General features: G+C 39.8%; 3 protein-coding genes across 4 annotated transcripts in view; all 3 read left to right on the top strand.

Annotated features, from left to right (window-relative positions):
- The first annotated feature begins 3,635 nt into the window (after nt 1–3,635).
- Nucleotides 3,636–4,639, top strand: mt2 (metallothionein 2). Its single transcript, XM_069685901.1, has 3 exons — nt 3,636–3,746; nt 3,870–3,935; nt 4,400–4,639. Exons 1-3 carry the CDS (start codon nt 3,722–3,724, stop codon nt 4,489–4,491), a joined length of 183 nt encoding a protein of 60 aa, XP_069542002.1. The 5' UTR covers nt 3,636–3,721; the 3' UTR covers nt 4,492–4,639.
- A 906-nt stretch (nt 4,640–5,545) lies between these two features.
- Nucleotides 5,546–6,584, top strand: steep1 (STING1 ER exit protein 1). Its single transcript, XM_069686912.1, has one exon. It carries the CDS (start codon nt 5,678–5,680, stop codon nt 6,353–6,355), a length of 678 nt encoding a protein of 225 aa, XP_069543013.1. The 5' UTR covers nt 5,546–5,677; the 3' UTR covers nt 6,356–6,584.
- Nucleotides 6,585–8,872: 2,288 nt separating this feature from the next.
- Nucleotides 8,873–24,219, top strand: part of nup93 (nucleoporin 93) — a 35,153-nt gene continuing 19,806 nt past the window's right edge. The window contains exons 1-3 of one of the 2 annotated variants that reach the window (XM_069686252.1): nt 8,873–8,965; nt 10,673–10,855; nt 11,172–11,289. In XM_069686252.1, the coding sequence (XP_069542353.1) occupies nt 10,677–10,855; nt 11,172–11,289 (297 nt within the window). In that variant the 5' untranslated portion in view covers nt 8,873–8,965; nt 10,673–10,676. Of the gene's footprint in view, nt 8,966–10,672; nt 10,856–11,171; nt 11,290–18,184; nt 18,244–24,219 lie in introns of those variants that run through there. The other variant, XM_069686253.1, reaches the window with a different exon arrangement.

Genomic DNA, 24,219 nt, shown 5'->3' with positions numbered 1-24,219 from the left:
ATTTTAATTGTGTCTTAAAACTTGCACTCGGCTCTAAAGCTTTTATTCACTCGTGTCACTCATTGATTTACACTTGTCACATCCTACAATGACTCAGCCTATTATGTACTGACATACAGGAATCACTTATGTGGAAAAACACAGCCGGACGGTGGCGAGCGCAAAAAAGGACAAGCTGCCTTAAAGATCCCAGAACAGTATCGTACATCCCAAGTCAGAAAATTCAAATAGCAAATTACCTTTGGACATGGTGCTAGGTAAACGTCACAAACGAACAAACTGACACAAATGTATTCCCTAAATGTTACAACGTTGTTCGTCGCCAAAGTGATCGTGCTCATTGTCCATACTGAATTCAAAATATTAGGGATTATACAAGCAGCCTAATCTTTGTACAAGACGGAACGTTGTCCTAGTTTTATGCGAGATTTGTCAAAACACGTACTCATGTTGATAGAGAGATTTTTCATTTGAATAAACAATTGCGTGGCCACTGGAGCACTAAATTATCAAAAAAAAAACTAGTTTTAATGTTCTCTAGACTCCCGGTGTGGATATTTCCTACAGCAGACGGTACGTAAATGCAGCATATTACAATAGCCTATTTACATGGGTTTGCTCACGAGCGCTGGGTGAAGCGCCCGGGTGCAGAGCAGCAGGAGGAAGCAGGGAACAACGACAGGCAGCAGTTTGTATGTACCGTGTGCACAGAATCGAATACACCGAGACACATGTGAGAAATGGGAGAAATGTCCCAAACGTCTGCGATGTTTATCTTAAAAATCTAACGTCACCGTGACATTGACGTTTTCGTTATGCCTAGGCAAAAAACTAAATTTTAATACTATAGTTGGTATCACAATAGCCTTCATTTAATGAGCCCAATTTGATTCACATTGTAAATTATAAAGGATTGAATCCAATAAATACTGAAAGGTTGTCTACCTTAAAGTTTTAAAATATGTCTGGAATTGTTTTGAAAAATTACCGGAAATACTAATGCCTTTCAGAATAAAAGAAGGGGATTACCGACGGTAAATGTAAAAAAAAAAGTAGATATTTAGTCCAGAATCGGATTTTGATAATAGTTAAATGAAAGCACAGACTAATAATTGGTGTTTAAAATTAAATTAAATTAAATTTGTGTTGTATTTCTGTGAACTGCAATTTATACACAAATTGTGTATGGTCTTTATAACAAATTGTACAACTTATCTCATTACGTTATAATAACAATAATAATAATAATAATAATAATAATCCTACGTACATTTAAGAAAGAAAACAAATAGGACCTTCATTATTTAGGCATGTATTTTTACTGAATTTTTGTCCTTTTTTACACCAATTACACCTATCTTTAAGGTGGGATCACCAGACCTAGCAGGCAATTATAGGTCAATTTCTATTCTACCCGCTTTCTCGAAGGTCTGGGAAAAAGTTATCGCAGACCAACTAGTGGACCACCTTGAAAGCAATGAGCTTATCCATCCCAAATAATTTGGCTTTAGGTCAGGGTATTCTACAGAAATGGCCAACTGCTACCTGACGGAAAATATCAAGAGCTCACTAGATAAGGGTAATGTAGTGGGTGCAGTGTTTTTAGACCTTAAAAAGGCTTTTGACACTGTGAACCATGACATGCTGTTGCACAAACTGAGTGGCTTTAACTTTTCAGAGCAGGCAACGGGTTGGTTTGCATCATATTTAGAAGGTAGAGAGCAATGGGTTAAAATTAATGAAAAATATTCAATACCACGGCAATCCAAAATGGGTATTCCACAAGGCTCAATCCTGGGGCCTCTGCTCTTCAGCTTATACATAAATGGTTTGCCATTAAGCTGTAAAAGTGCAGGTTGTCAAATGTATGCTGACGACACAGTCATTTACGTGTCAGCTAAAACACCCTGTGTCGTAGCAGAAATATTAACCAACGAAATGGAGGGTGTGTCTCAATGGCTCGCAAATAATCATCTAAACCTGAAACTTGACAAGACTGTACCGATGTGTTTTTCTATACGAAAGAAAACAAAAGACAAGCTTGCACTCAAAATAGATAAACAGGAAATAAAGGAAGTCACTGCTTTAACATTTTTTGGTGTTATTTTGAATTCCCAACTCAAATTTGATAAATATGTTAAAAAGATATGCAAGGTAGTTAAGAAAATTTTGAACTGCTTCAGAATGATCAGACATTACATTCCTCTTAAGGCAGCTCAATTATTCATGCACGCCATGATATTTTCACATTTCTCCTACTGTGTTACTGTATGGAGCCAGGCTTCACAGTCAACTATTAAACCAGTGGCATCGCTGTACAAACAAGCTCTAAAAAATAATGGATCAAAAACAAATGAAATGGCACCACTGTATCATTCTGACAAAATACAACTTGCTCAGTTTTGACAGTTTTATCAAATTTTATTATGATAAATTGATTTTTAAATGTGTAAATAATCCTGCCCCTGCTGTACTTTGTCCATATGTCACAAAAACAAATGCTAATAGAATAGCCACCAGGGGATCAGTAAACTGCAACTGTAAGGTGGCACAGCGTAAAACTACTTTCGGCCAATCATCTTTTGCAGTAAGAGGAACACACTACTGGAATGCACTACCATCAGAAATAAAAACACAAATTGATATCTTGACTTTTAATGAAAAGGTGAAACACTGGCTGAAACTAAATCAAACCTGTGACCACTAAAGTCGGATCGTGCACACAGACACTTTTTTTGTGTGTAATTTTTAAAAACTTAAATTAATTATAACGTATGAGAATGCAACTTAAGTATGTGCTCTAGTTAAAGATGACTTGTACTGACCTTTTAGTAGAAATGCCTAACCAGGGACAGGGGTTGAAAATTAGCCTCGGCTAGAAACCCTATATGCAATACATATGTCTCATGTTACTGTAACCTGTCACAATGTCTTTGCATTGTCCCTGACAAATAAACTAATAAATAAATGATAAATTATTGGAGTGAGCTTTCATTAAGAGAGTAAATACATTATAACTTTACTTTTAATATTTTTCCTACTGTAAACTCTATTGTTTAAATGGACCTACATATATCGTAAGTCCCCATCAAACCCTTGCACACGAATTGATTTTCAATTTCATTGGAATCGTACCGTGCGCATACCAAGCGCGTGACTTACTCATCTGTGCTCAACGCAATACTTGCTTGTGGATTTCTAGCTTAAAATAACTTACAATATCCCGCCAAGTTCTGTAACTCATTACTGACATTACACATGTTAAAGGGAGATTGTAGGAGACACAAATTACATTCAATGTCCCAATTTCCCGATAATGAAACATTATTTGTTTGAACTGTGGTAACCTGTGTTCTATATACACTGACATACATAATGACGTTTTTCTCCTTGTAAACACGTTAATTATTCCAGAGTTTAGAGTGTTCAGGGTGAATAATGGGATTCCAGGGATCTTATGTAATTACAGACAACACGCCAACTCTTCCTCTCCTGAGAATCTCTCTGTTGTTGCTCCTGCAACAACTCGTGTGCACAAACCTCTTTGTAATCATTCACTACGTGTCTGCGTGCTGCGTGACAGGCGGGTTTTGCACCCGGTACTGTTGTTTCCTGGACGCTATAAAAGTGCCGCCCCCTTCACTGTCAGATACAACATTGACTCGTCTGAGCCTGACATCGCTTCAACTTCACACGAAGAAACACCAACATCAACTAAAAAATGGATCCTTGCGACTGCGCCAAGAGTAAGTATTCTTTATAAATGGTTATGTGGCTCCTTCTCAGGGCCGTGATGTTGTATTAGTCTCTGTAGACCTATCATTAGCGGAGAGGATGTAGCTCACCTGTCTTATTTGTATGTTTTCTAGGTGGAACCTGCAACTGCGGAGGATCCTGCACTTGCACAAACTGCTCCTGCACCAAATGCCAGAAAAGTAAGTCAGATAACAACCTTGAATACATGACATGTCGAGTGTGTGTTTATTTATTGGTCATTTGATCTAAAAATGGGTCACCAACGGATGCTACACATCTCAATAGCTTACTTAACTCTTTACCTCCAATCCTCCAAGTAAAAAAATTGAATCTGTTTTTGAAGGACTTTGCTGATTTTTCTTTTAAATTCGGCACTCAAGTTGACTCTGTGGAGCGTATCTAAATCGTTTAACATGAAGGGTAGCCTATAAACAGCCTCCCAGGTGATTCTTATCAGCTTAATTGCTTGCGTGGTGAAAGGGATGGCAGTTCTCCCTCAAGTTGACAATTTTAGCCTAAAAGATGAGGATTGCCTTAACATCAATGTTCTGTAATTATGGGCGGCATCTACTTTATTTTTCATATTAACTTAACTCGGATGCTTGACTACTGGCCTGTCACTAACTAGATGTTTTTATTTCAGGCTGCTGCTCATGCTGCCCATCCGGATGCAGCAAGTGCGCCTCTGGCTGCGTGTGCAAAGGGAAGACATGCGACACCAGCTGCTGCCAGTGAGGAGCCTGAGACATCAGCCCTCTTCTGCCCTTGTGATCATGGCGCCTGTGTGATCGCCTCTGAAGCATTTGCCGATATCTACAAATAATGCTTATGATTTTTGTATTTTTCTTTGATGTTGAAATAAACGTGTTTCCTTAAATTTGAATATGTTGTCTTGGTTTGACTTGGTTGCGAAAACGGTGTAGTTCAAGCTTCTGTAGGCTGTAAAATTAACGTATTTGTTGTGCGCTGCTGCAGGGTAAAATGTAATCCGGTCACATTTATCAAAGGAGACCATTTGTAAAGGTGTTAATCTTAGCTTCCTGCAGCCATGGCTCCTGATGTCATAATAGACCTCTCTCACACTAGTTCAAGTTGAGGCATTTTGCATTTCTCATGAGAATTCCAGTTGATGTTTATGCTATTGATAGTAAAAGCAGTTCGAAAAGATCGAGGCGGTGTGAGATCAATATTCAAATATGATAGCGTCCCATCATTAAATGCCTGCCCAAGTAAAAACTTCACTCATTTTTACTTTCACCAGATGTTTAATTTATGGGATTTTATTTTACACACGCCTTAAAGCTAAAGACCCAGCTCTTTCATTAACACCTACACTTAATATTGACGGTGTAGTATATGCTGACTAGGATTTTCATGATTACAATACTGACCTTGTTGCGGATTATTATAAAAAACATAAACACTGCCTTTTGGCACCAGTGTCAGATCGCACTCTCAGATGTACGTTGCTTTGGACAAAAGCGTTTTACATTGTAACAGGCATGCTTTTAGAAATGTACAAAAACTGCTGTTCGGGGCAAACTTTCGGGTATCTTTAGACTTTCATATTTTTTTGGCCATGATTCAGGATTTTGTTCTTTTTTGTTGGGAGGAGGGTTAAACAATTTATACGAGTGACATGAACATGTGGTGGCGGTAATGCACCAAAACGTTGTTTGCCAATCGCCAAGGAAAAAACACAAGGACATGCACATGGGTTTATTTTCCCCCGGATCTCCACGGAACGTTCGAGTCGGAACAAAGGAGCGACACTTAGGTTTCCGATAGGACCAGTAACAGTGACGAACACAGGAAGCGTTGCGTTGTTTCTGTGTTAAACAAGTGATTTTATGGTTATGGTGTTTCAGCAATAGCTTAAAATAGACCGTGCCATCCTAATTTTAATTTTAAGTGGTTAAACATGCCGAAGGTCGTGTCTAGGAGTGTTGTGTGCTCGGACACCAGAGACAGAGAGGAGTACGACGACGGAGAAAAGCCTCTTCATGTCTACTACTGTCTGTGCGGTCAGATGGTTCTGGTCCTGGACTGTCAGCTGGAGAAGCTGCCCATGAGGCCCCGGGACAAAGCCAGGGTGATCGATGCGGCCAAACATGCCCACAAATTCTGCAACGTGGAGGTAGACGAAAACGCTTATATCAAAAGAGCTGAGGGCATCGAGAGGCAGTACCGCAAGAAGTGTGGAAAGTGTGGCCTGCGGCTCTTCTACCAACACCAGGAGAAGAACAACCCGGCCACCTTTATTGTGGATGGAGCCGTGGTCAAGTTCGGACAGGGCTTTGGCAACACCAGCGTCTACAGTCAGAAGCAACCGGAAGCTCCCAAGAAAGTCCGTGTCATGATGACCAAGCGGACCAAAGACATGGGCAAGTTCAGCTCGGTCACAGTTTCTACCATCGACGAGGAGGAGGAGGAGATTGAAGCCAGGGAGGTGGCGGACTCTTACGCCCAAAACGCCAAAGTGATCGAGAAGCAGCTGGAGAGGAAGGGCATGAGTAAGAGGAGGCTGCAGGAGCTGGCTGAGCTGGAGGCCAAGAAGGCGAAGATGAAGGGCACCCTGATTGATAACCAGTTTAAGTAGATTTAGGTTGAGGAGTCTCAATGAGGGGACACTGTGACTGTGACACAAAGTCATCCTCTACACATCCTCATCTTCTCTATGAACTGGTCAGAACTGGCAGGTGGTTTGCCTGGGGCTCCAATGCACAGACAGTACAATATGGATAATATGATTAGGGATTTTTGGTTGGGATTTTAAACCTGCAAGTTTGTTTAAAATGTTATTTTGTACAAAAATTAAAGAACAAATGAACCTGTTTTATTCACTGTGGTGTTTCCAAGTAGAGCAATGTCTTAAGGTGTGGCGCGGTCTTCTTAAAATGTGTGTTGTCGCACACTTCACACACAAATATCTCAGATATATGAAAAGCCACTAAAGGGTTGTGTATGTTAGACAATAAAACAGTCATTTACCGTAAGTAACATATCCATATACGTTTGCCGAACTCTCTAAATTCATCCTCCAAAGGGAAGATTTGCAGCTATTATATGTTTTTATATGAGTATCGAACAGTTAGGGCCAAAAAAGTCCTTTAGGCTCGAGGAAATTATGATGATTGGACATTTTTTGACATTTCTTTTAGAAGACATTTCGACCTGTCACAGAATGAAGAGAACAGCTGTGAATTAAAGGAATAGTAGCTGAACTCCATCTAGTTGCTTCAGTTAAAGAGTCCAGGAATCGTGCATTCTGGCTCATTGTAGCATTGTCACATCTTTCTTGAACACTAAATAGAAAAGAACTATCTTTAATGTTAAAACACAGATGGTAGAAGGCAGCAGATATGCTACTTTTTTATTCTGATGCTTATAAAGCTTGTTTACATCACTTATTTTGTAAAAGAGACAAATATTTTCATTTATGCTAAAAAGTCAAACCAAAAATAGTATTGTTTAAAAAACCCTTAATTTTATGTGAATATACCTCAAATATGGACAAAACAAAGGATATAAAAACATATTTTATTTTTGATCTTTGATTTTAGAAAAATACAATTGACAATTATTTCTATTTATAATGATAATATAAGAAAATGTGTGGGGGTTTCTCGGTCAGAGAGAGATTTATGTAGGAGAAGATGGGAAATGTAGGCCACTGTCTAACTTGCAGACCAGACCTTTAATGTGTTTCATAAATATACACAATGAATTAGGAAAACAAAGTGTTCTGTAGACAAAATGACAACATGTTTCATGCAGAGAACATAAAATATACTAACATAATATGTAATGGAAATTAAATTAATTCAGCAAAAATGTACAGTATACATAATTTTGTTTTGTTAAAATTTTAAACCCATGACACTTTATTTAAAGCCCAAATGACTCTAAAAGTACAGCCCTTTTTTTTATAATCAATGAGCTCATAATGTTACTGATTTCTACATTGGATGTAGATTGAAACGATTAGCAGGTCATTTTTAATTCATACAAATGCTTAGACTTATAATTGTAAGTTCCTGATAGTGTGGGGCTTTCCAGAAGCCCAAGAGTCGCTCATCACAAGGTTGATCAATGACCAGAGAGACAGTAAAGATCTCTGAATGTAGTAAACAGTCATAACACATGACTGTCCTCTGTGACTGTAACTGAGTTATATAACAGCCAAAACAGTTGTAAGTGCTGTATTATATAATGACATATAGCTCTTGGGGTTTGTACTCCACATGATCAGTTCTTACAAAGCAACAGACTGTAGCCTGGGAGCAGCCATCTGGGCTTTGTGATTCAAGTGGTTCTTCTAATAAAGCAAGAGAAAGGAGTGAAGGATGTCAGCACTGCTTTTTAAATTCTGACATTAGTAAGACAAACTGTATGTTTTTTATAAGGGAAGAAACCGCTCGTCTTATTGGACAGCAGTTCAGCAAAAGCCGCTAACCTCAGACTTTTCACGATGATGAAAATGTAAGTCAACTTTAGAGTGTAAAGCAGATTGGATGTATTTGATTATGAGCAAAAGTAGAGTTTAATTATGATATGCTACTATATTAAACAAAAGTAATACATATAGCCGACTTCAGGTAGTTCCAGTCCAGGTCCAATTTCCTATGTTATACATTTCTTGTGGTAACAATGACATATTCTTAATGCTTCTTTGTGCTGGACTGTGTCATGAGCTGTCATGGGCCTGTTTATGTTGACATTATTTATAAGCTTTGATTGCTGTTTCTTAGAAGTAACAGTCTACAGTTTGCAAACTGACATTTGACAAAGTACCCCCTATCCAACTACTTAAGCAGCAGGGTCTGTCATATGTTGATGAAGGCGAGTTAATGAGGGCAAAGTCACAATAATTAGGTCTGTGTTATAGAATGGAAAATTTGATTAGTACGATCACTTTGGGTGTACAATGTGAATAGTAAAAAAAATTGTAAAACTGGTACAATCCAGTAGATGGCGGTAATGCAACGATTATTGATCATAACCACCCTAAAATTCACCAGAAGAAGAAGATATCCGGCAGGCGCCGGCTATTGTCCAATCAGCATCGACTCCAGAAGTGCCGGGGCAAATAACATACTTGCATGCATGTTGTATCACTGCTGAGTAAAACTGAATAAAAGATTATAAGTGTACACACATTCACCCGAGGAATAAAGTCGGGACTACAGTCGTCTGTCCTACTCAACAGGTATGAGGCTTGTCGGCCGTTAACGGCATGCACTTAAATATGAAGATTTTTATGTTGACACAACTATGAGCATGCGAGAAAGAGTTAGCTGTTAGCCATTTAGCCTGCTGGCTAACTGAGCGCCATTCATTTTGACATAAAGCTTACCGGAACAGCATGCTTTTAAGTCTAGGCAGGAAAGGTAATTTGTATAAACAAGAGTTCGGATGTTTTTCGTAGTTGAAACGTTGATGTCTAATACACACTCGTCAATAATTAAGCTGTCTGCTGCTGTTGTCACAATCAGACGGTTTACTAAACTAGCCTCCAGAGTTGTTAGCATAGTGCTAACGTTAACCTAATCTGACAGTCACGGCAGTCCATGCGCGCGCTTCACTCTGTTTATGTCAGCTGTCCAAAAAATGTACTGGCATCTCTGTGTCCTTAAGACAGTAGGTAACCTATAAACGTTGTTTCTCAACAGTCTGAATGGCATGAAATCTACACTTTATACTACTATGGAGGTTTGTGGCAGTGGTCAGGACTTCTCCTGTATATAAAAGATGTAAAATATACCGTCTGTGAACTCTGCACAGATCTTAAATATACAATTGTAGCATTGCGCTACACATGTTGAGTTATATACAGTCTCTTGGTCTGTTGTTGAAATTTAAATTAAAACACAAATTTAAGGGATGAAGTTTTACATTAAATAATATATCAAAACAGTGTATACAGACAGACTAAGAATTTACATGGATTAATAAGATAAGAACCCACAACGGGGACATTTTCTGTGTTAACAGCAAAAAATAAAATGACAAATAAACACAAGGTGCACAATATAACCAAACAGTTTAGAGACAGTTGCAGTTAGTAAAATACAATGCACACAGTAATCTATGGTCTGTTTGATAAAGTAATCCTAAGTAAAGCAATTTTGTCCATATACATTTTCCTACTCTTCTGTGTCACACTGTTCAATTTTCACAGTGTCTCCTTTTAAGGAGTGACACACTTTTTGTTTGCAAGTCAGTGTATTGGATTTAAATGCAGCTCTGACGATCTTGTAAGTGATACAGTTAAGTTGTTATGAGGATTATTTAAATGGTAATAAATCTTTCTCCTGGACGTCAAATTACTTTTACATAACAATATGTTAATGTCTGTTTTTGTCTAAAACAACAAATTTAATACCTGACAATGCAAGATACTTGATCCCAATTCACGAAAAACTCTGCAAGTCCAAAGAGTTGCAACATAACCTTCAATTGCCCTATTTAACCATGGATATTGAAGAAATGATGGTCACAAAACTCTGTCGTTGCATGTGTTTTTTGGTTATTATTATTATTATTATTATCCTGTCCAATTTTTCTAAATGCAGACATCAAACCTGGTAAAATCAACCCTTGAACATTTTGTGAAGCCAGTGATCTAATAACTTGTTGTCTAATATAGTTTGGGATAGTTTATATAAAACACTTTTAAATCAGTATAGATAGATATGGTCTCAAATTGGAGTATAAAGTTGGCATTTTAACCTTATAGTCATTGTTTCACGTCAAATCAAATGTGCAGGAGTACAGAACTTACAATGCGTCACAGTCCAACTGCTAACGACCCTCACCTTGTAGTGTATACAGAGTCTCCATGTATTTACGTAAATGAAGTCCAATTAAACTGATTTTGCATACTCATTTAAACACTCTTCCTCTCTCTGTCCAGAGGTATGGATGCAGAGGGTTTTGGGGAACTCCTGCAGCAGGCAGAGCAGCTAGCTGCAGAGACAGAGGCAGTGTCCGAGCTGCCACATGTAGAGAGGAACCTTCAGGAGATCCAGCAAGCTGGGGAGAGGCTTCGATCCCGCACCCTGACACGCACGTCACAAGATGCTGCCGACGTAAAAGCGTAAGGGACATGTCTTACTCATACAGGTCATGCCACGCAGTCAGAATATCCCTGTTGCTCCAGCATGTTCTGGAAAGTGCTCACAAAACCTTTAAAGACTTACTTGTCTTTGTTATCTGCTTTTTAAAAGGAGACGTCCCTCACATCCATCCAAGTATTATGTAGCTGATTTGACATCACCTTTAACAAATGGACTACAATATTAGCAAAGCCTCTTGAGCCCTCTAGTGTTTGTTAAGCAAAACGACAGTTCATTGTCAGTCTTCCTCTAAAATCAGCCATTCTCACCGCCTTTCTGTCTATCTTTCTCACTCAGGTCAATCCTTCTTGGATCCAGAGGTTTAGACATCTTCCACATTTCTCAGAGGTTGGAAAGTCTAAGTGCTGCCACCACGTTTGAGCCCCTGGAGCCAGTCAAAGACACTGACATACAGGTATGAATGAAACTAAAGGCTGAGGGTCCAGTTCCCTGCTAGCGTTGCAGCATAATGACACCTACATAGATTGGTTCACTAGAGTGAACTGTAGGTTTGCTGTACTCAGGGCAAGCTTGGGTTTCAAAGGCATGTCTGTGAGTGTATTGTTTCCGTTGAGAAATAGGTGTGCAGCTTGGACGACAGACTTTGTGTTTTCTGGACAGTGGTCATTGAAGCTGTACTTGTGAGCAGGTCACAGTCTGATGAGCCTCTCCAGCTTTCTAACACCTTCTTTTAAGTTATTACGTTAATTACGCTGAAATCAAGGAGACAGAAATGTACCGGTATGGTTTCAACAAATGGGAATCTTGTTATCCCACCTTTGTCACTTGTAGTATTTATGTAATACGTATCTTATACATGACATTAAATACATTTATCCTTATAGATATCTTGTTCCTAAAGGCTATGCTGTTTGTGCCATGCACAGCATATACATTGTTCTACATCTAAAAGCAGCTGAACAGTGTAAGAAACTCTTCACATTTGCAGTTACAGTTTGAATGTTGTCACAAGGAAGCAAAAGAGTTGGATAGATGAAAATGTTTCGTAAGAAAAAAAGCTTTTAAAGGTAAACAGCTTAAACTGTGAAGCAGGGTGGAGAAGGGAAACACTAGGGCTGTTGGGATGGTTATGTTGGGTGGTGCACAAGCACAACGTGCAATGTATGACTGTATTGATCCTGTTTTAAGTGCGGCATGAATAAGATACCTACTCATCAACCAGATATCTCATAACAGTGGCTGTAAGTTACTTAAGTTGTTACTTTCACTGCTGGCAACTCAGGCAAATGCTTCAGCCACTCCTTACTGTTCGCTCGCACAAGCCTGAGCTGGCCATGTTGATGCAGCTCTGCGACTTGGTGCTGGGAGGGGCAGAGGGGTTTAATAGCTGGATGGAAGGCAGAGAGACCAGCTCTCACATTCGGTGTATTTCCTCTTTTAAAAGGACCTTTGGGCGCAGGTTTTGCAGATAACCTTGTCTCAATTGACAGACTTCCCTTTTTTGGGTGAAGGACAAAATGTTCCCAAAAGTTACATTTGGATTCGTGATCAGAGCAGCTGCCATTGTTTCTTTGAAATAACGATGACTGAAACTCAACAGCACTGGAAAACAGTTGGCAAGAAATATTACACAGTCTTGTTTTTATTATGTATAATTTATTTAACCTTCAATAAAACACAGAAGTGTAAAACAAGAGGAGTGTAGCCTCAATAACAAAAGAAACAAAAGAATTGCAGTGTTTGTTGAGTCTGAAAGCTAAATTGAATCAAACTCTTTACAAAATGTTTTAAGCTTTTATTAATTTGTGTTTTCATGTTTTAACAGTGCACAATCCTTTACTAAAGCCCACTTTATGATGATTCAACCAGAATCTGGATCCTGTCTACCTTTTTCTTCCACTTGATACTGCTCTCCGTTCACCTCTCTCCTCTTTAACTCACCCTCTCTCTTCCTCTGGAGCTCCATCTGGTTCACTCTCTGTTCATCCCCTTTTTTCTTGCCCACTCAATCGTCTGTCTATATCTGTTCATTCATCTCCCTCCATCCCTTCTGTTCCCTCTTGCCTGTTTAACCATAGATGTGACACCAGTTTAAAACCATGTCTCACTCCTTCTACCTCTCTGTCTCTGTTTTCCTTCCTCGATCGCTGTGCTCTACGTTTTTATTCTTTAGCATTTACTCGTCTTTTTTATCTAAATGCTTTTCATTCTTCCTGGTCAGCCGGATGTGTCCTAGCCTGGGTCAGTTTGACTGACTGACTGAATGACTGGAAATGCACTTAGCTTCTGGCAGCATTCGGACACGCACAGACACACACACACACACACACACACACAGAAATACACCTAGTCACTCCCTCTCTGCTCTTGCTCTTTCCCTTTTATTGGTTTATAAGAAGACAGTAAATTACAAAGTTTTTTTCTCAGAAGAAATGTGCAATGTATCATCCTGTATTAGACACAAAACCACAGCTTCGTTTGGACAACCAAATTCCAGGAAGTTGGTGAGTGTATGAGGAAGATCAGTTAGGGTTGCTGTATTCTGTTGGCACTTATATTTAGTGAGGTTTTATGTGGATGATTTTTAAATTGTAGCATTGCTTTCTCAAAAAGAGGAACTAACTGGACAATAACAACAACAAAGGAAAACTTCTGGAGAACCAAAATATTTTTCTGATAAAATCAGGGTTATAGGGCGCTGGTTTGGCTCGTTTGGTAGAGCAGGCGACCTATGTATAGAGGCTACAGTCCTCGTCGCACTGATCTCGGGTTCTACTCCCGGTGTGCCGATCCATTTGGTGCATGTCATCCCCCACTCTCTGCTCCCCACATTTCCTGTCTCTCTGCGGCTGTCCTATGAATAAAGGCAAAAAGCCAAAAAAATAATCTTAACAAAAAAAATATTTGGAACTGAATGTACTACTGATGTTTCCAATGTTTTATTTTCATCATCTATATATGCATGGACAAATCTATATTGATAAACAAAAAAAGCATTCTCAAATATATAGGGATGCATTGGCTGAACATCTGAATCGGTTGATGGCAGTAGCCAATGTTCTTATTATTTAACCGCTTTAATTGTGCAGTAAATTGAATTGTTACAAATATTCATGTTTTCAGAAAGATTTTTGTCAGGCTATGTAAGCACTGAAAAATGTTTGCACTATGACCAGTTGATTCTAAAACAGGCTAAAGAAACTTTTCAGGCAGTTATTTTTTGAAAGATTATTTTTATGTGAAAGAAGTTTAAATGAAAAGATGTATTGGTAATTTGAAAGATTGAATTCATGCTTTCTCAAAGACTGTGATGAAGGCCTGAATAAATGTATTTTTTTTATAAGAAAAGTTAATTTTGGCCCCTTATCCAGACGAGGGCATTAATAATTACAAAAATTAAAGTTAGATTACACAGCTGAAAAAACATCGGCATCGCCCATCTGCAGAATTGTTGTTTTAAATATCGGTATCGGCCCTGATTTTCTCAACTGGTGCATCCCTACAAGTTTACCGAGTACATTCAACTTCTCTCACAACGTCATAATCATCCAAAAGTATAATTTTCTAAAAAGGTACTATCTGTATAAGATCACATTTAGGGATGCACGATATTGGATTTTTTGCCGATATCCGATATGCCGATATTTTACAACTCATTAAGCCGACTTCCGATACCGATACCGATAATTTTCCCGCACACCTAATTGCAGAGATCATCAACTCTCTTCTGTATTGGAATTAGCGTACAGTATAATAGTGATACTCTTATCACATTTGTTACAACGGTCGGGGTGACGGGTCTTGAGATGGTTAATCAAGTTTGTAGCGTGGAAAGACTTTTCCTTGGCTCCTCCTCACATCACCGAAGCTGAGCAGTCATTGCAAACAGCAGTTTTGCTGTCTATTTCGGACACTTTGAAAAACTTCCACACCTCGGACATTTTTGCCTCTAACTCTCTCATGCTGCAGGTAGACACACGTGAGGTCATCACGCTGCGCCGCGCAGGTCTTCTTCGCGCCGGGGACATTGCGCCGTGGTTGGGCATTTAATCAAGTATGCAGCAGCCCATTATTTTATCGGTTAATTATATCGGCGGATATCAGCGTGTTGGCCGATATCAGATAATTTTTAAGCAGATACCGATAACGTGCTGATAATATCGTGCATCCCTAATCACATTACTAAGTGTAGCTTGCCAAAGCAGAAGTGAGTAGTTACTTTACTAAGCAGGCTGTCTGCACTTTGGGAATTGTCTTTTAATTAAGATGATGTGATCATATACAAACAGTTGACTCTAATTTCAAATTATTACTAATTGTGATTCTAATCTTAACTGTGTGTATTTGATGACAAGGAGCTAAAAACTTAATCAGACTCAAGAGGCCTGTTCAGCAAGATATAACACAACCACAGAGAGGGCGCATGGTGAATTGTGTTTGAAAGTGAAGCCACAAAGAAAACAAGTTACGTTGTGAACAACCCCAAGCTAAACTGCAGCTCGACATCTTTCCTCCTACAGATCTCCACTTAGCATCCTACTGGGAGGATTGTCACTTTACGTCACCAGATACACTGAGCATAAGGAGGTTAATTGACGCTGAGATTTAACAAAGCAGCAAAAAATACATAATTGACTTAATATAAGTAAGACAACAAAACAAAGCCCCACTTTTAGTAAAAACAAGCAGTGTGACAGTATCACAAACATACCCACTCTGCCTTCAGTGCTTCATTAAACTGTAAAGGACTTGGTCAAAGTCTAAGATCATTGGAGTAATGCAAAAAACATTTTAATGGTTGAGTTTATCTTTAAATGATGATGGAAAGCCATGAGATTGAGGGTTGACAAAGAGGGCACAACAAATGCAAACATACTGTCAGTGTGTGTTAGTGTGTGTCGAAAGATATGTGTGTGTGTATGTGTTTCGCATGAGTGAGCTGCATGCCTCCGCGGTTTCTGTGGGTAACACACACACAGGCTGAAGGAATTGGTGTGTGAATGATGTGTCTGTATGTACGGCTGAACACAAATTAGTGAGGATCTTACTATAGAAGGCTGTATGGACACAAAGCTGGATTTAGGGCTTTATGGATGTGGGAGTGGATTCTTATGTGCAGACCGTTTTTCTAGACTAAACCTTCTTCAGATTTATTACTGGAATTGTATGTTTAATTTAGGTGTCATCCTGTTACTGTCAGTGTGGATACATAAATGTCTCACTCCGTCAACAGATATTAGTGATTACATTTTATGGCCCAAGTACGACAATAAAATTGCAAATTTCATCCTTGTCACTCCTGCTGCTTGCCAAAAATGTCAATGTTAAGTTTAACAGCATCTTAAAATATACTGGGATGGGATTTTGTTTGTTTTCTTTATTATCGCATTACAAAGAAGCACAAATGGATGGACATTGAAATGATTGTCAGGCATTTTTTGTGGCATTGCAATACTCAATAGTGCAATAGAGTCTTTATTGTCTGTATAGTATGCCAGGGTTTGGCATCGTCTGCAACGTACAGACATGCATGGATACATGCATAAGCAGGGATTTAGACAGAAGTCCAAAAGGTTTCGACAGGACTCTAAAAACATCAATAAAAAGCACATTTCCTAACAAAGCCATCTCTGTAGAATAACTAACAGCTGTCATCACAACATAGAATTTATCTTAACAATCAAATCCTTGTTCCCCGCTCTGCAGTTCTGCATGTGTACCGTGTTTTCTGTGTGTTGCTGCAGGTCGATATTCAATGCCTCAGGATATTTTTTAGTTGTGAATTTTGTGAAATAACGTATACAATTGTAAACATAGGTGGATGACAGGAATGTAGAGATGTTGAAACCAAGAGAGAAGGGAAAATCTGTGACAGCAGATAGCAATCAAATGAAGAAATGGACAGAAAAATGAAAGTAGAAGTGGGAGGCGGAGTGCAGTGCTGGTAGAAAAATGGCGACTGGCTGCAATTTTTTCTGTCTGTGTCCTCGTCTCACTTTTCGCTGTTCCATCTTTCCCTGCCAGCGCTCTCTCTCTCATTTTTCCTCACCTCACTCTCTTTCTTCCGCTCTCTGCTTATTTTTTCCTTTTCTCTTTTAATTTTTACCTTCTTTCGTCTCTGAGTTTCCCTTTTAGCCTCATTTTCCCTTCTTTCCCCCCCCACCCATTTACATCGTTTCTCTCCATCCTTTTCTCTTCGTCTGTCCTCCCCACCTCCTGCATACACACACATCCCTCAGCAGTGATGGCATGCGTTCAGCGGATGCATTTGGCTAAGCCCAGAGCATCTGCTGAGATAGACGAACACTACTGCCATAGCTTCACAGAATGTGTGTGTGTGTGTGTTGTGCACAGACTCCTTGTGCTGTGTGTGCATGCCTGTATCTGTGTCAGTAGCGATCGATAGCTGGCGTATGCACAGTCTCCATGTGCTTATGAATGAATGTGTGTATCTAGCGTAGCTTTGGCAGCACGTGGACGCATGCATTTTCATCCCGTCTGTGCTGGACTGCACATATGAAAGCGTCTTTATTGCATGTGCCTGCGTGTGATTGAGAGTGTGCCATGTGCATGGGACAACATGTGGAGGTGTGTGTATTAACATGCCTGCTTTGTGTGTGCTGTAATAATCAGTCTGCATATAGGAATGCCCCCCCGCCCTCCTTCTTTTCCCACATGTGCCTCCCAAACCCTTCATTAACTAAACATGACCCTTAAGAGCATGATTAGCCTCATTTCAAGACAGGATGTCGGAAGCCATCAACCGAGGGGGAAAAAATCCATTACTATAATTGCATTGAGCTGAGGGAGGGAGGAGAGAGGGAGGGAAGAAAGGAAGGATGCATAGATGGATAATAAAGGAAGAAAATGAGTGGGACTGAGGGAGGGAGGAGGTGGGCAGTCAGAGATGCTGGGATGAAGTGAGGAGAGAGAGGATGAGGGCTGAGGGAGGGGGTGTCAGCTGATGGTAGGAACTGATATTCTATATGACTCCATAGTTTCTTCTCATGGATCCCCCTGTGTCTGAGCGCTCAGTTGGTATGTCCCTCCGACAATAAAACCACCTCCAGTGAGTCTTGATGTGGCACTTCCTCTCGGTACTCCTCTCAGCCACAAGAATCTCCAGCCTGGTTTTGAACAGGGGGGAAAAGCTGCAAGCGGACCGCCATGCCGGCTCAAAAGGGCATAGGGAACACGCCCCAGCATGGCGGCCTCTGCTGCTGCCCTGGCACCGCCGCACAGAGGGATGGAGAGGTGGAGGAGCGATACAGGTCTCCTGGGCTGTCAAAGCCCAGATACCTGAGCACAGACAAAGAGCCAAAAAACTATATTTCACCCTTTCTTGTCGCATTGTGTCTTCTCATCTGCCTGTCTGTCTGCCAGGCAGGCTGGCAGCAGCTCAGCATGAGTGAGTATTGCCTATACACATGGATATGCACACACACACTCACAGACAGGCATGTGCTTTGTCTGTCACACTTTTTTTGTCACCGCTCTGTCTTTCTCCTTCTCTCTCTGGTTATGCTTCATTGTGTGTGGTTGTTAGACGCCCACAGAGGAGGTAAAGATTGTATAAAATTGTTAATGATTTGAACCGTCTCACTATGTATCCGTATACGTGTATGTACGCTGTCGTACTTTACATATAGATTTTTGCTACACAGGAAGTGTAGGAGTGAAGGGTGGGGTTTCTCACACACACACTCGGGCAGTGGTCGGCTCATTGTGTCATGGCAAATGAGGACAGAAAGCCTTCATCTCTTAAACTCACGATGACTGGCACAGAGAGCCTGGCTCTTTATTTCCCCTTTAACTGCTCTTTCACCGTGTCCTCATGTAGCCTTTAGATTCCTCGACACCATGATTCTCTACACCAAATCTCTCAGAGGGTTATAAGCATGAAAGATAGGTCGAAAGACTGAGAAATCAGACTTTCTCTTTTTACTGAACATACTGTGAGATTACCTTCAGGTAGAGACTGTGGGACTATCTTAACTGAGGCTGATGAGGGGGGCCTGTGTGCCGGCACAGAGAATGAGCGTCATACATGTTAACATGCGTATTGGAAGACACATTAATACACACACGGCAAATGATTCATTTTAAAGAATAGATTTTATGTGATATCTGATTATGTTTATTCTTTGGATTACAATAAGGTTCATTTTAGATAGACGGCGTCAGATGTCCGTTGATCTTTCATAATATTTGCACACTAAGAAAAATTTAAGACAGATGGGAACTTTAGCTTAGTTGTAATTTAAATCAGTTGTACGTTTATTTTACCTACTTGCTAATATTTTACTTTGCATATCAGGTAAATGTATTTAACAGAAGGGAGTATTTCCTGTTTTATCTCTAATTGTTAAATAATTTTCTGTAGCTTTGTTCCTGTTTCTGCAGAAGCTTCTGGGCTGTCTGGTCAGCAGGCTGTGGGTGTTCAGTGGGCTGCAGTTCTCTGAGGATACACAATACAGGGGTGGGGCGACAGAAAACATACATGTTTAGATACACCTATTGCCATGCAGTGAATTGATTGTGAGAAGTGATAAGCATGCTTTTGGGCCCTTCTGAAATGTCGTCTTTTTTCTGTAGCCTCTGTGCGTCAGCGAGGCTCTTTAATGTGATGCATTTTTTTTGTGCATTTGAAAATGAATGCAAAGAGAAATTAAAGCGTCGACAGTGTTTAGTCAGTGTGAAACGTTGGGTACAGCGTGTCTCAGACTAAATTACATCAAAAAATCTCTTACTGGTTAAGTGCGCATTAAAATCATACAGGGGCTGTGATGTTAGCAATGACGATGTTTTGCTTTTCTGCAGTTTAAACCTGTATATTTATGTATGCAAATATGGTTAGCTTCTTGACTGTTTTACTTACCTGTCATCAAACACAATCCTTAATGAGGAACCATACAAAGTTTGTAATTGTTCAAAAAAAAGTAACTAATAGCAGTGTCATTTTTGTACATATAGTGTTCTTTTTTTAAGGATGATACTACCCTAACACTAAAAAATAAAGGCAGAAAAGGAAAGCATTTGCATCTCAGACAAATGGGAATTTTGGCCACAGCTGTTGGCTAAGTTGTCAATTTACATTTGGCACAAAAACTGTTTTATCGGCAAAGTCGTTGGCAGTGCGAGGGCAGCTGGCAACAGGCAACAAACTGACAGCAATGAAAAATCTTTGCCTCCTGTTGTATTTTATTTGAAGGAAAAATGCTGAGGCAACTGCCCAGCAGAGTTTTCCAGTTTGGCCTGATGTGCCACCATCACCCTGGATGCTTTTAGTAAGAAGAGGCTGTAACCCCACCCATCTGTGTGCTTCTGGTAAAGTTGGTCTAATTCCCCCTTCTCCTATTTACTGAAATAACAACCTGAATCACCAATGACTAATACAGTCTCCTGTTCTTTTTCAGTAGGAATACCCCATAACCCCTCTGATATAATACAACTATTCTTTTCTATTCTCTCCCTTTATCCAGTGCAGCTCTCCAGTGAGCGTTGACCTGAGCTCTCCTCCGGTTAGGGTGGTTAAATATAGACCTATTCTCAGGCTCTCCTGGGAAAAAAAGTGAGATGGAGAAAGAAAGAGAGGGGGGAGCAGGCAGAGGGAAAGCAAGGGAATGAGGGAATAAGCAGAGGGGATAACAGGGGAGAGGGCGGAGGGGACAAATTTCTGTAATTGATTCAAATGGCAAAATGTATTGCGCTTTCGAATTTTACCAAGACCAAGTTATACCTTTTATGATTTGACCTTCATTATGAAGCTGCAAAACTGTAAGAAAACACAAACACGATGACGTTTCATATTTCTGCTGTGAATTGCCCCCTAAACACTTGCTTTATATTGAATCTTTGCCCCTTTGAATCAGTTCTGACTGCTCTAGTTTTGAAGCATAAATGTGAAGAAGCTTGTCTGGTCTACTTGTCGTGTTAGTGCTACTTTGTGACCTGAATTATTGCTGATTCCTAAATTCTAAGACACATTACTGACCTATTTAGAGCTGTAGCACACGGCTGTCCACTAAGATTCAGCCAGATGGAGTTTTTGTCCACCCCTGTATCATTTTCATTCCTCTACAAGAAACATTAATTAACTACATAATCATCATTTAAAAAAAATACATGATTTATACTTTTATGGGCATGCATTTGCAAGAATCTGCCGATACGATACAGAGGTTCCGATTTTAAATATCAGGATCTATTTTACACCCTTGATGACTCTGCTTTTGTGTGTATGATCTATCAATTCTAGATTGCCTCGTCCTCTCAGATTACATGGGAGCGGATGAGTCAAATAGCTTAACATTAATTTACAACCCTGCAATTAAGAAGTTGAGAGTTTATACACAACATGAACTGAAATAAAGATCAATACAGAGACTGTTCTGAGAACTGATACAGTTTCTTGAAACATTATATTGCAATACTCAAGTGTATCAATATTTTCTTACCACCTATCTCCTACAAATATAAAAGAAACAGCTGTTGCTGCTGCTGCATAATACAGCGCAGTTTGAGATCAAATCAGCCACCAGTTATATTTTATGTAAAGCCACACACCTGCAGCGACCGAGCCTCAAACGAATACATAACTGTCCTATTTTCCAGTTACAGTTAAATTACATGGCCGAAGAATATATTGGATATCGTGATGTATTATTACATGATTGCAATATATCAATTATGGCAGAATCCCTATAAAGTGATATCCTTATCATGAGCCATGTATCGCGTATCGTATCGTGACTCACCTTGCAATTCCCACCCCCATGCTTTACATTATTCTTTTTTATGTCATCTTAATTAGTACTTCTTGCACTGGACCAGGCTCCTTTTTAAGCATTGATAAGGTTTTGTTTGCAATGCAGCAATCTTGGATCCCATCGGCTATGGTCTGACGACGATATAGTCTCTGGGGCCAATGGTGAACATGCCAGGCGCGTGCCCGGTTTTTTCCGCATGCCGGTTGTTTACAGCAAAAGAAACTTTTCTTTTCAAAAGATTTTCTTGTGATTTACTTTAATTAACGTCATGATGCAGATTAGTAAAAAGTCAAAATGAAGCTTTGTCAGGTCTGTCCTCAAGAGGAGAATAAAACTACTTTTAAAATGCTCGTTTGTTGAACAGAGGTTGGATCGATCTGGTGCATTTGAGGAAGTCGGGAGATCTGAACGCTGAACGGCTTTCGTGACACCGCGTCAAGGGAATTTGATCTAGAACAGATTGTTAGCAGAACTTGCTGCAGATGCTAAATCATCATCAGATGACTGATGGGAGCCGGGATGTCATTACGGCGCATTACATTCCGCCTGCTTTTGCTCTCCACACGGGTTGTCCTGCATACGCCGCAGCCTGCTGATATGTGATTGGTCAATATTACTCAGACTACACCAGAACACTTGCCACGCCTGAAATCAACGTTCCTGCCTACAGATTCTATATGTAGAACCTGTAAATAGAGATTAGCAATGCAGTAATGATCAAACAGGAACTCAATACTATGTGATATTGACTCTATTCAATTCTCACAGTAAATGTTTGGATTTCCAGTTGGCTCAGATTTGTCAAGATGGAGGAGGGAAAGTGAAAAAGGAGGAGAGGAAGGAGGAGGAGGCTATGACAGGCAGAGGTGAAGTCTTGGAACCGGAAAAGAAAGGAAATGAGACTGAAGTAGATAACGCAGCATTCAGGTGAGGGGGGATAAGGACTCAAGAGAGGAGCGACAGAAGAATGAGGAAGGGCATGAGCAACCACATCCCTGTGGAGCAGAATAATCTCTCCCCGGTTATAAATTATGTCTCTCCCTGCTCAGGTGCTTGTTCTTCAAGCTAAAATGATCACACATACTTCAAACTCAAAGACAGGGGGTGCTAAAATGTCATCAGTGAATTAACTGTTATTATCTGACAGAGGGAATAATTTTCCACAAACCTGAGAGGCTGTTATGTCAGAGGTAGAAGGCCTGTGGTTATATAAACTCTAAGAATGCAGCCAGTCTCAGGGCTTTCTTGAATAATAAGGAGAGGCAGTTTTGTACTTTACATCTCAGGATGTATATTTTCTCACATCAGTTCTCAGCTGGTGTGTTGACCTCAACACAGCTGACAGCGAATCTAAGCTAAACGATACGATGAGAGGGAAAGTATTGGATCATACACAGTTAAATTTCCCTCTTTGTGTTTAGTCTCAATTCAATTTTCTAACAATTTCTTTGGAAAAGTGATGAAAATGAAGAAAGATAAAAGCTGATGGCGACAATGTGCACAGAAAGTCAACATGTTCTTTGGAAAGATTGCCATATTTTAATTTGCCCACATTTCAGATGTTTTGAATGCTGAAAAGTAATTTCCCTTAATTGCTTCATTTTAACTTTTCACACAGATTTCAAGGGTTAATGTGGCTAAGGCCTCAAAAGAAGAGAAAAACACTTTAGCATAGTAGTGCTCATCATGCAAGAGAACACTCTTTAACTGACTACTGATTTAGAATATAACAATTAGGGGTGGGACAAAATATTGATACGGCAATGTATCGTCTCCTGACTCGTGCGATACAATTCTCGATAGGCCGGCGCCAAATGTAGGTATTATAATTTAAAAAGATATCATGCTCTAAACAGATTTCCGGTGATTTTGACTCATAACTTCATGACTCCTTCATGAAACACATACATGGTTTCATCTCAGCTTGAGTCAAATTCTGTGAAACTGACTCCAAATTGCAGTGATTCCTGCACTTTACCTTTTTAGGGGCATTTTGTATTCTTCAGTTAATCAGATATCATGATGTATGGTTATAAGATATAAGTCTTGCAATATATAAATTATTGCATAATCGCTGTATCGTGATGTCATCGTGGGCCACGTATCGTATTGTGACTAATCTTGCGATTCCCACTCCTAATGACGATGTAGTTTTGGATGTTCTTTTTTTTTTAAGTTTGTTCTGAAATATTATTTAACATTTAGAAAACATCAAAGACATAACAATTTTAACTACTTAAACTGACAATCTCGAAGATTTCAGTTTCATTCTCTTCAGCGCCACCTCATGGCGATATGGGGTAATGCGGAGTACACGTCTCAATTTAACCAGACATCTACGGTTAGCTTCCTTTGTCATGGTTGTAACTCTTGATTTTCCTGGCTGACGGTCGCTTTCCTTTTTAGACTGTTTGCTTCATCTGAGCGTCGAGTTTGTTTCTTTTTCTTTGGATTTTCACTTATTGTTGAAGTTGTGTCTTTAGTCATCCATCTTTTCTTTGTTTGTTCAGCCATCGTAGATTACTGTTTACTCGCAACACACTCGAAAAGCAGCCGCTTAGCTCCGCCTACCCTCTCTGGCAGCCCACCCACTGCTAGGTGAAAGAAAACGCCTC

Source organism: Semicossyphus pulcher, unplaced genomic scaffold, assembly GCF_022749685.1.
Source record: "Semicossyphus pulcher isolate SPU_LCO1_2020_fin unplaced genomic scaffold, fSemPul1.0.p SCAF_8, whole genome shotgun sequence".
Taxonomy (NCBI): Eukaryota; Metazoa; Chordata; class Actinopteri; order Labriformes; family Labridae; genus Semicossyphus; species Semicossyphus pulcher.
Note: the sequence above shows the minus strand (reverse complement) of the source record. Positions and strands in the feature narration are given on the sequence as shown.

Bases quoted from the DNA above. Each gene is read 5' to 3' on its own strand.
- mt2 (XM_069685901.1), top strand. From the start codon at position 3,722: ATGGATCCTTGCGACTGCGCCAAGA. The intron at 3,747-3,869 runs GTAAGTATTCTT...TATGTTTTCTAG, and splicing joins TCCTTGCGACTGCGCCAAGA to GTGGAACCTGCAACTGCGGA. The intron at 3,936-4,399 runs GTAAGTCAGATA...TTTTTATTTCAG, and splicing joins CTGCACCAAATGCCAGAAAA to GCTGCTGCTCATGCTGCCCA.
- steep1 (XM_069686912.1), top strand. From the start codon at position 5,678: ATGCCGAAGGTCGTGTCTAGGAGTGTTGTGTGCTCGGACACCAGAGAC.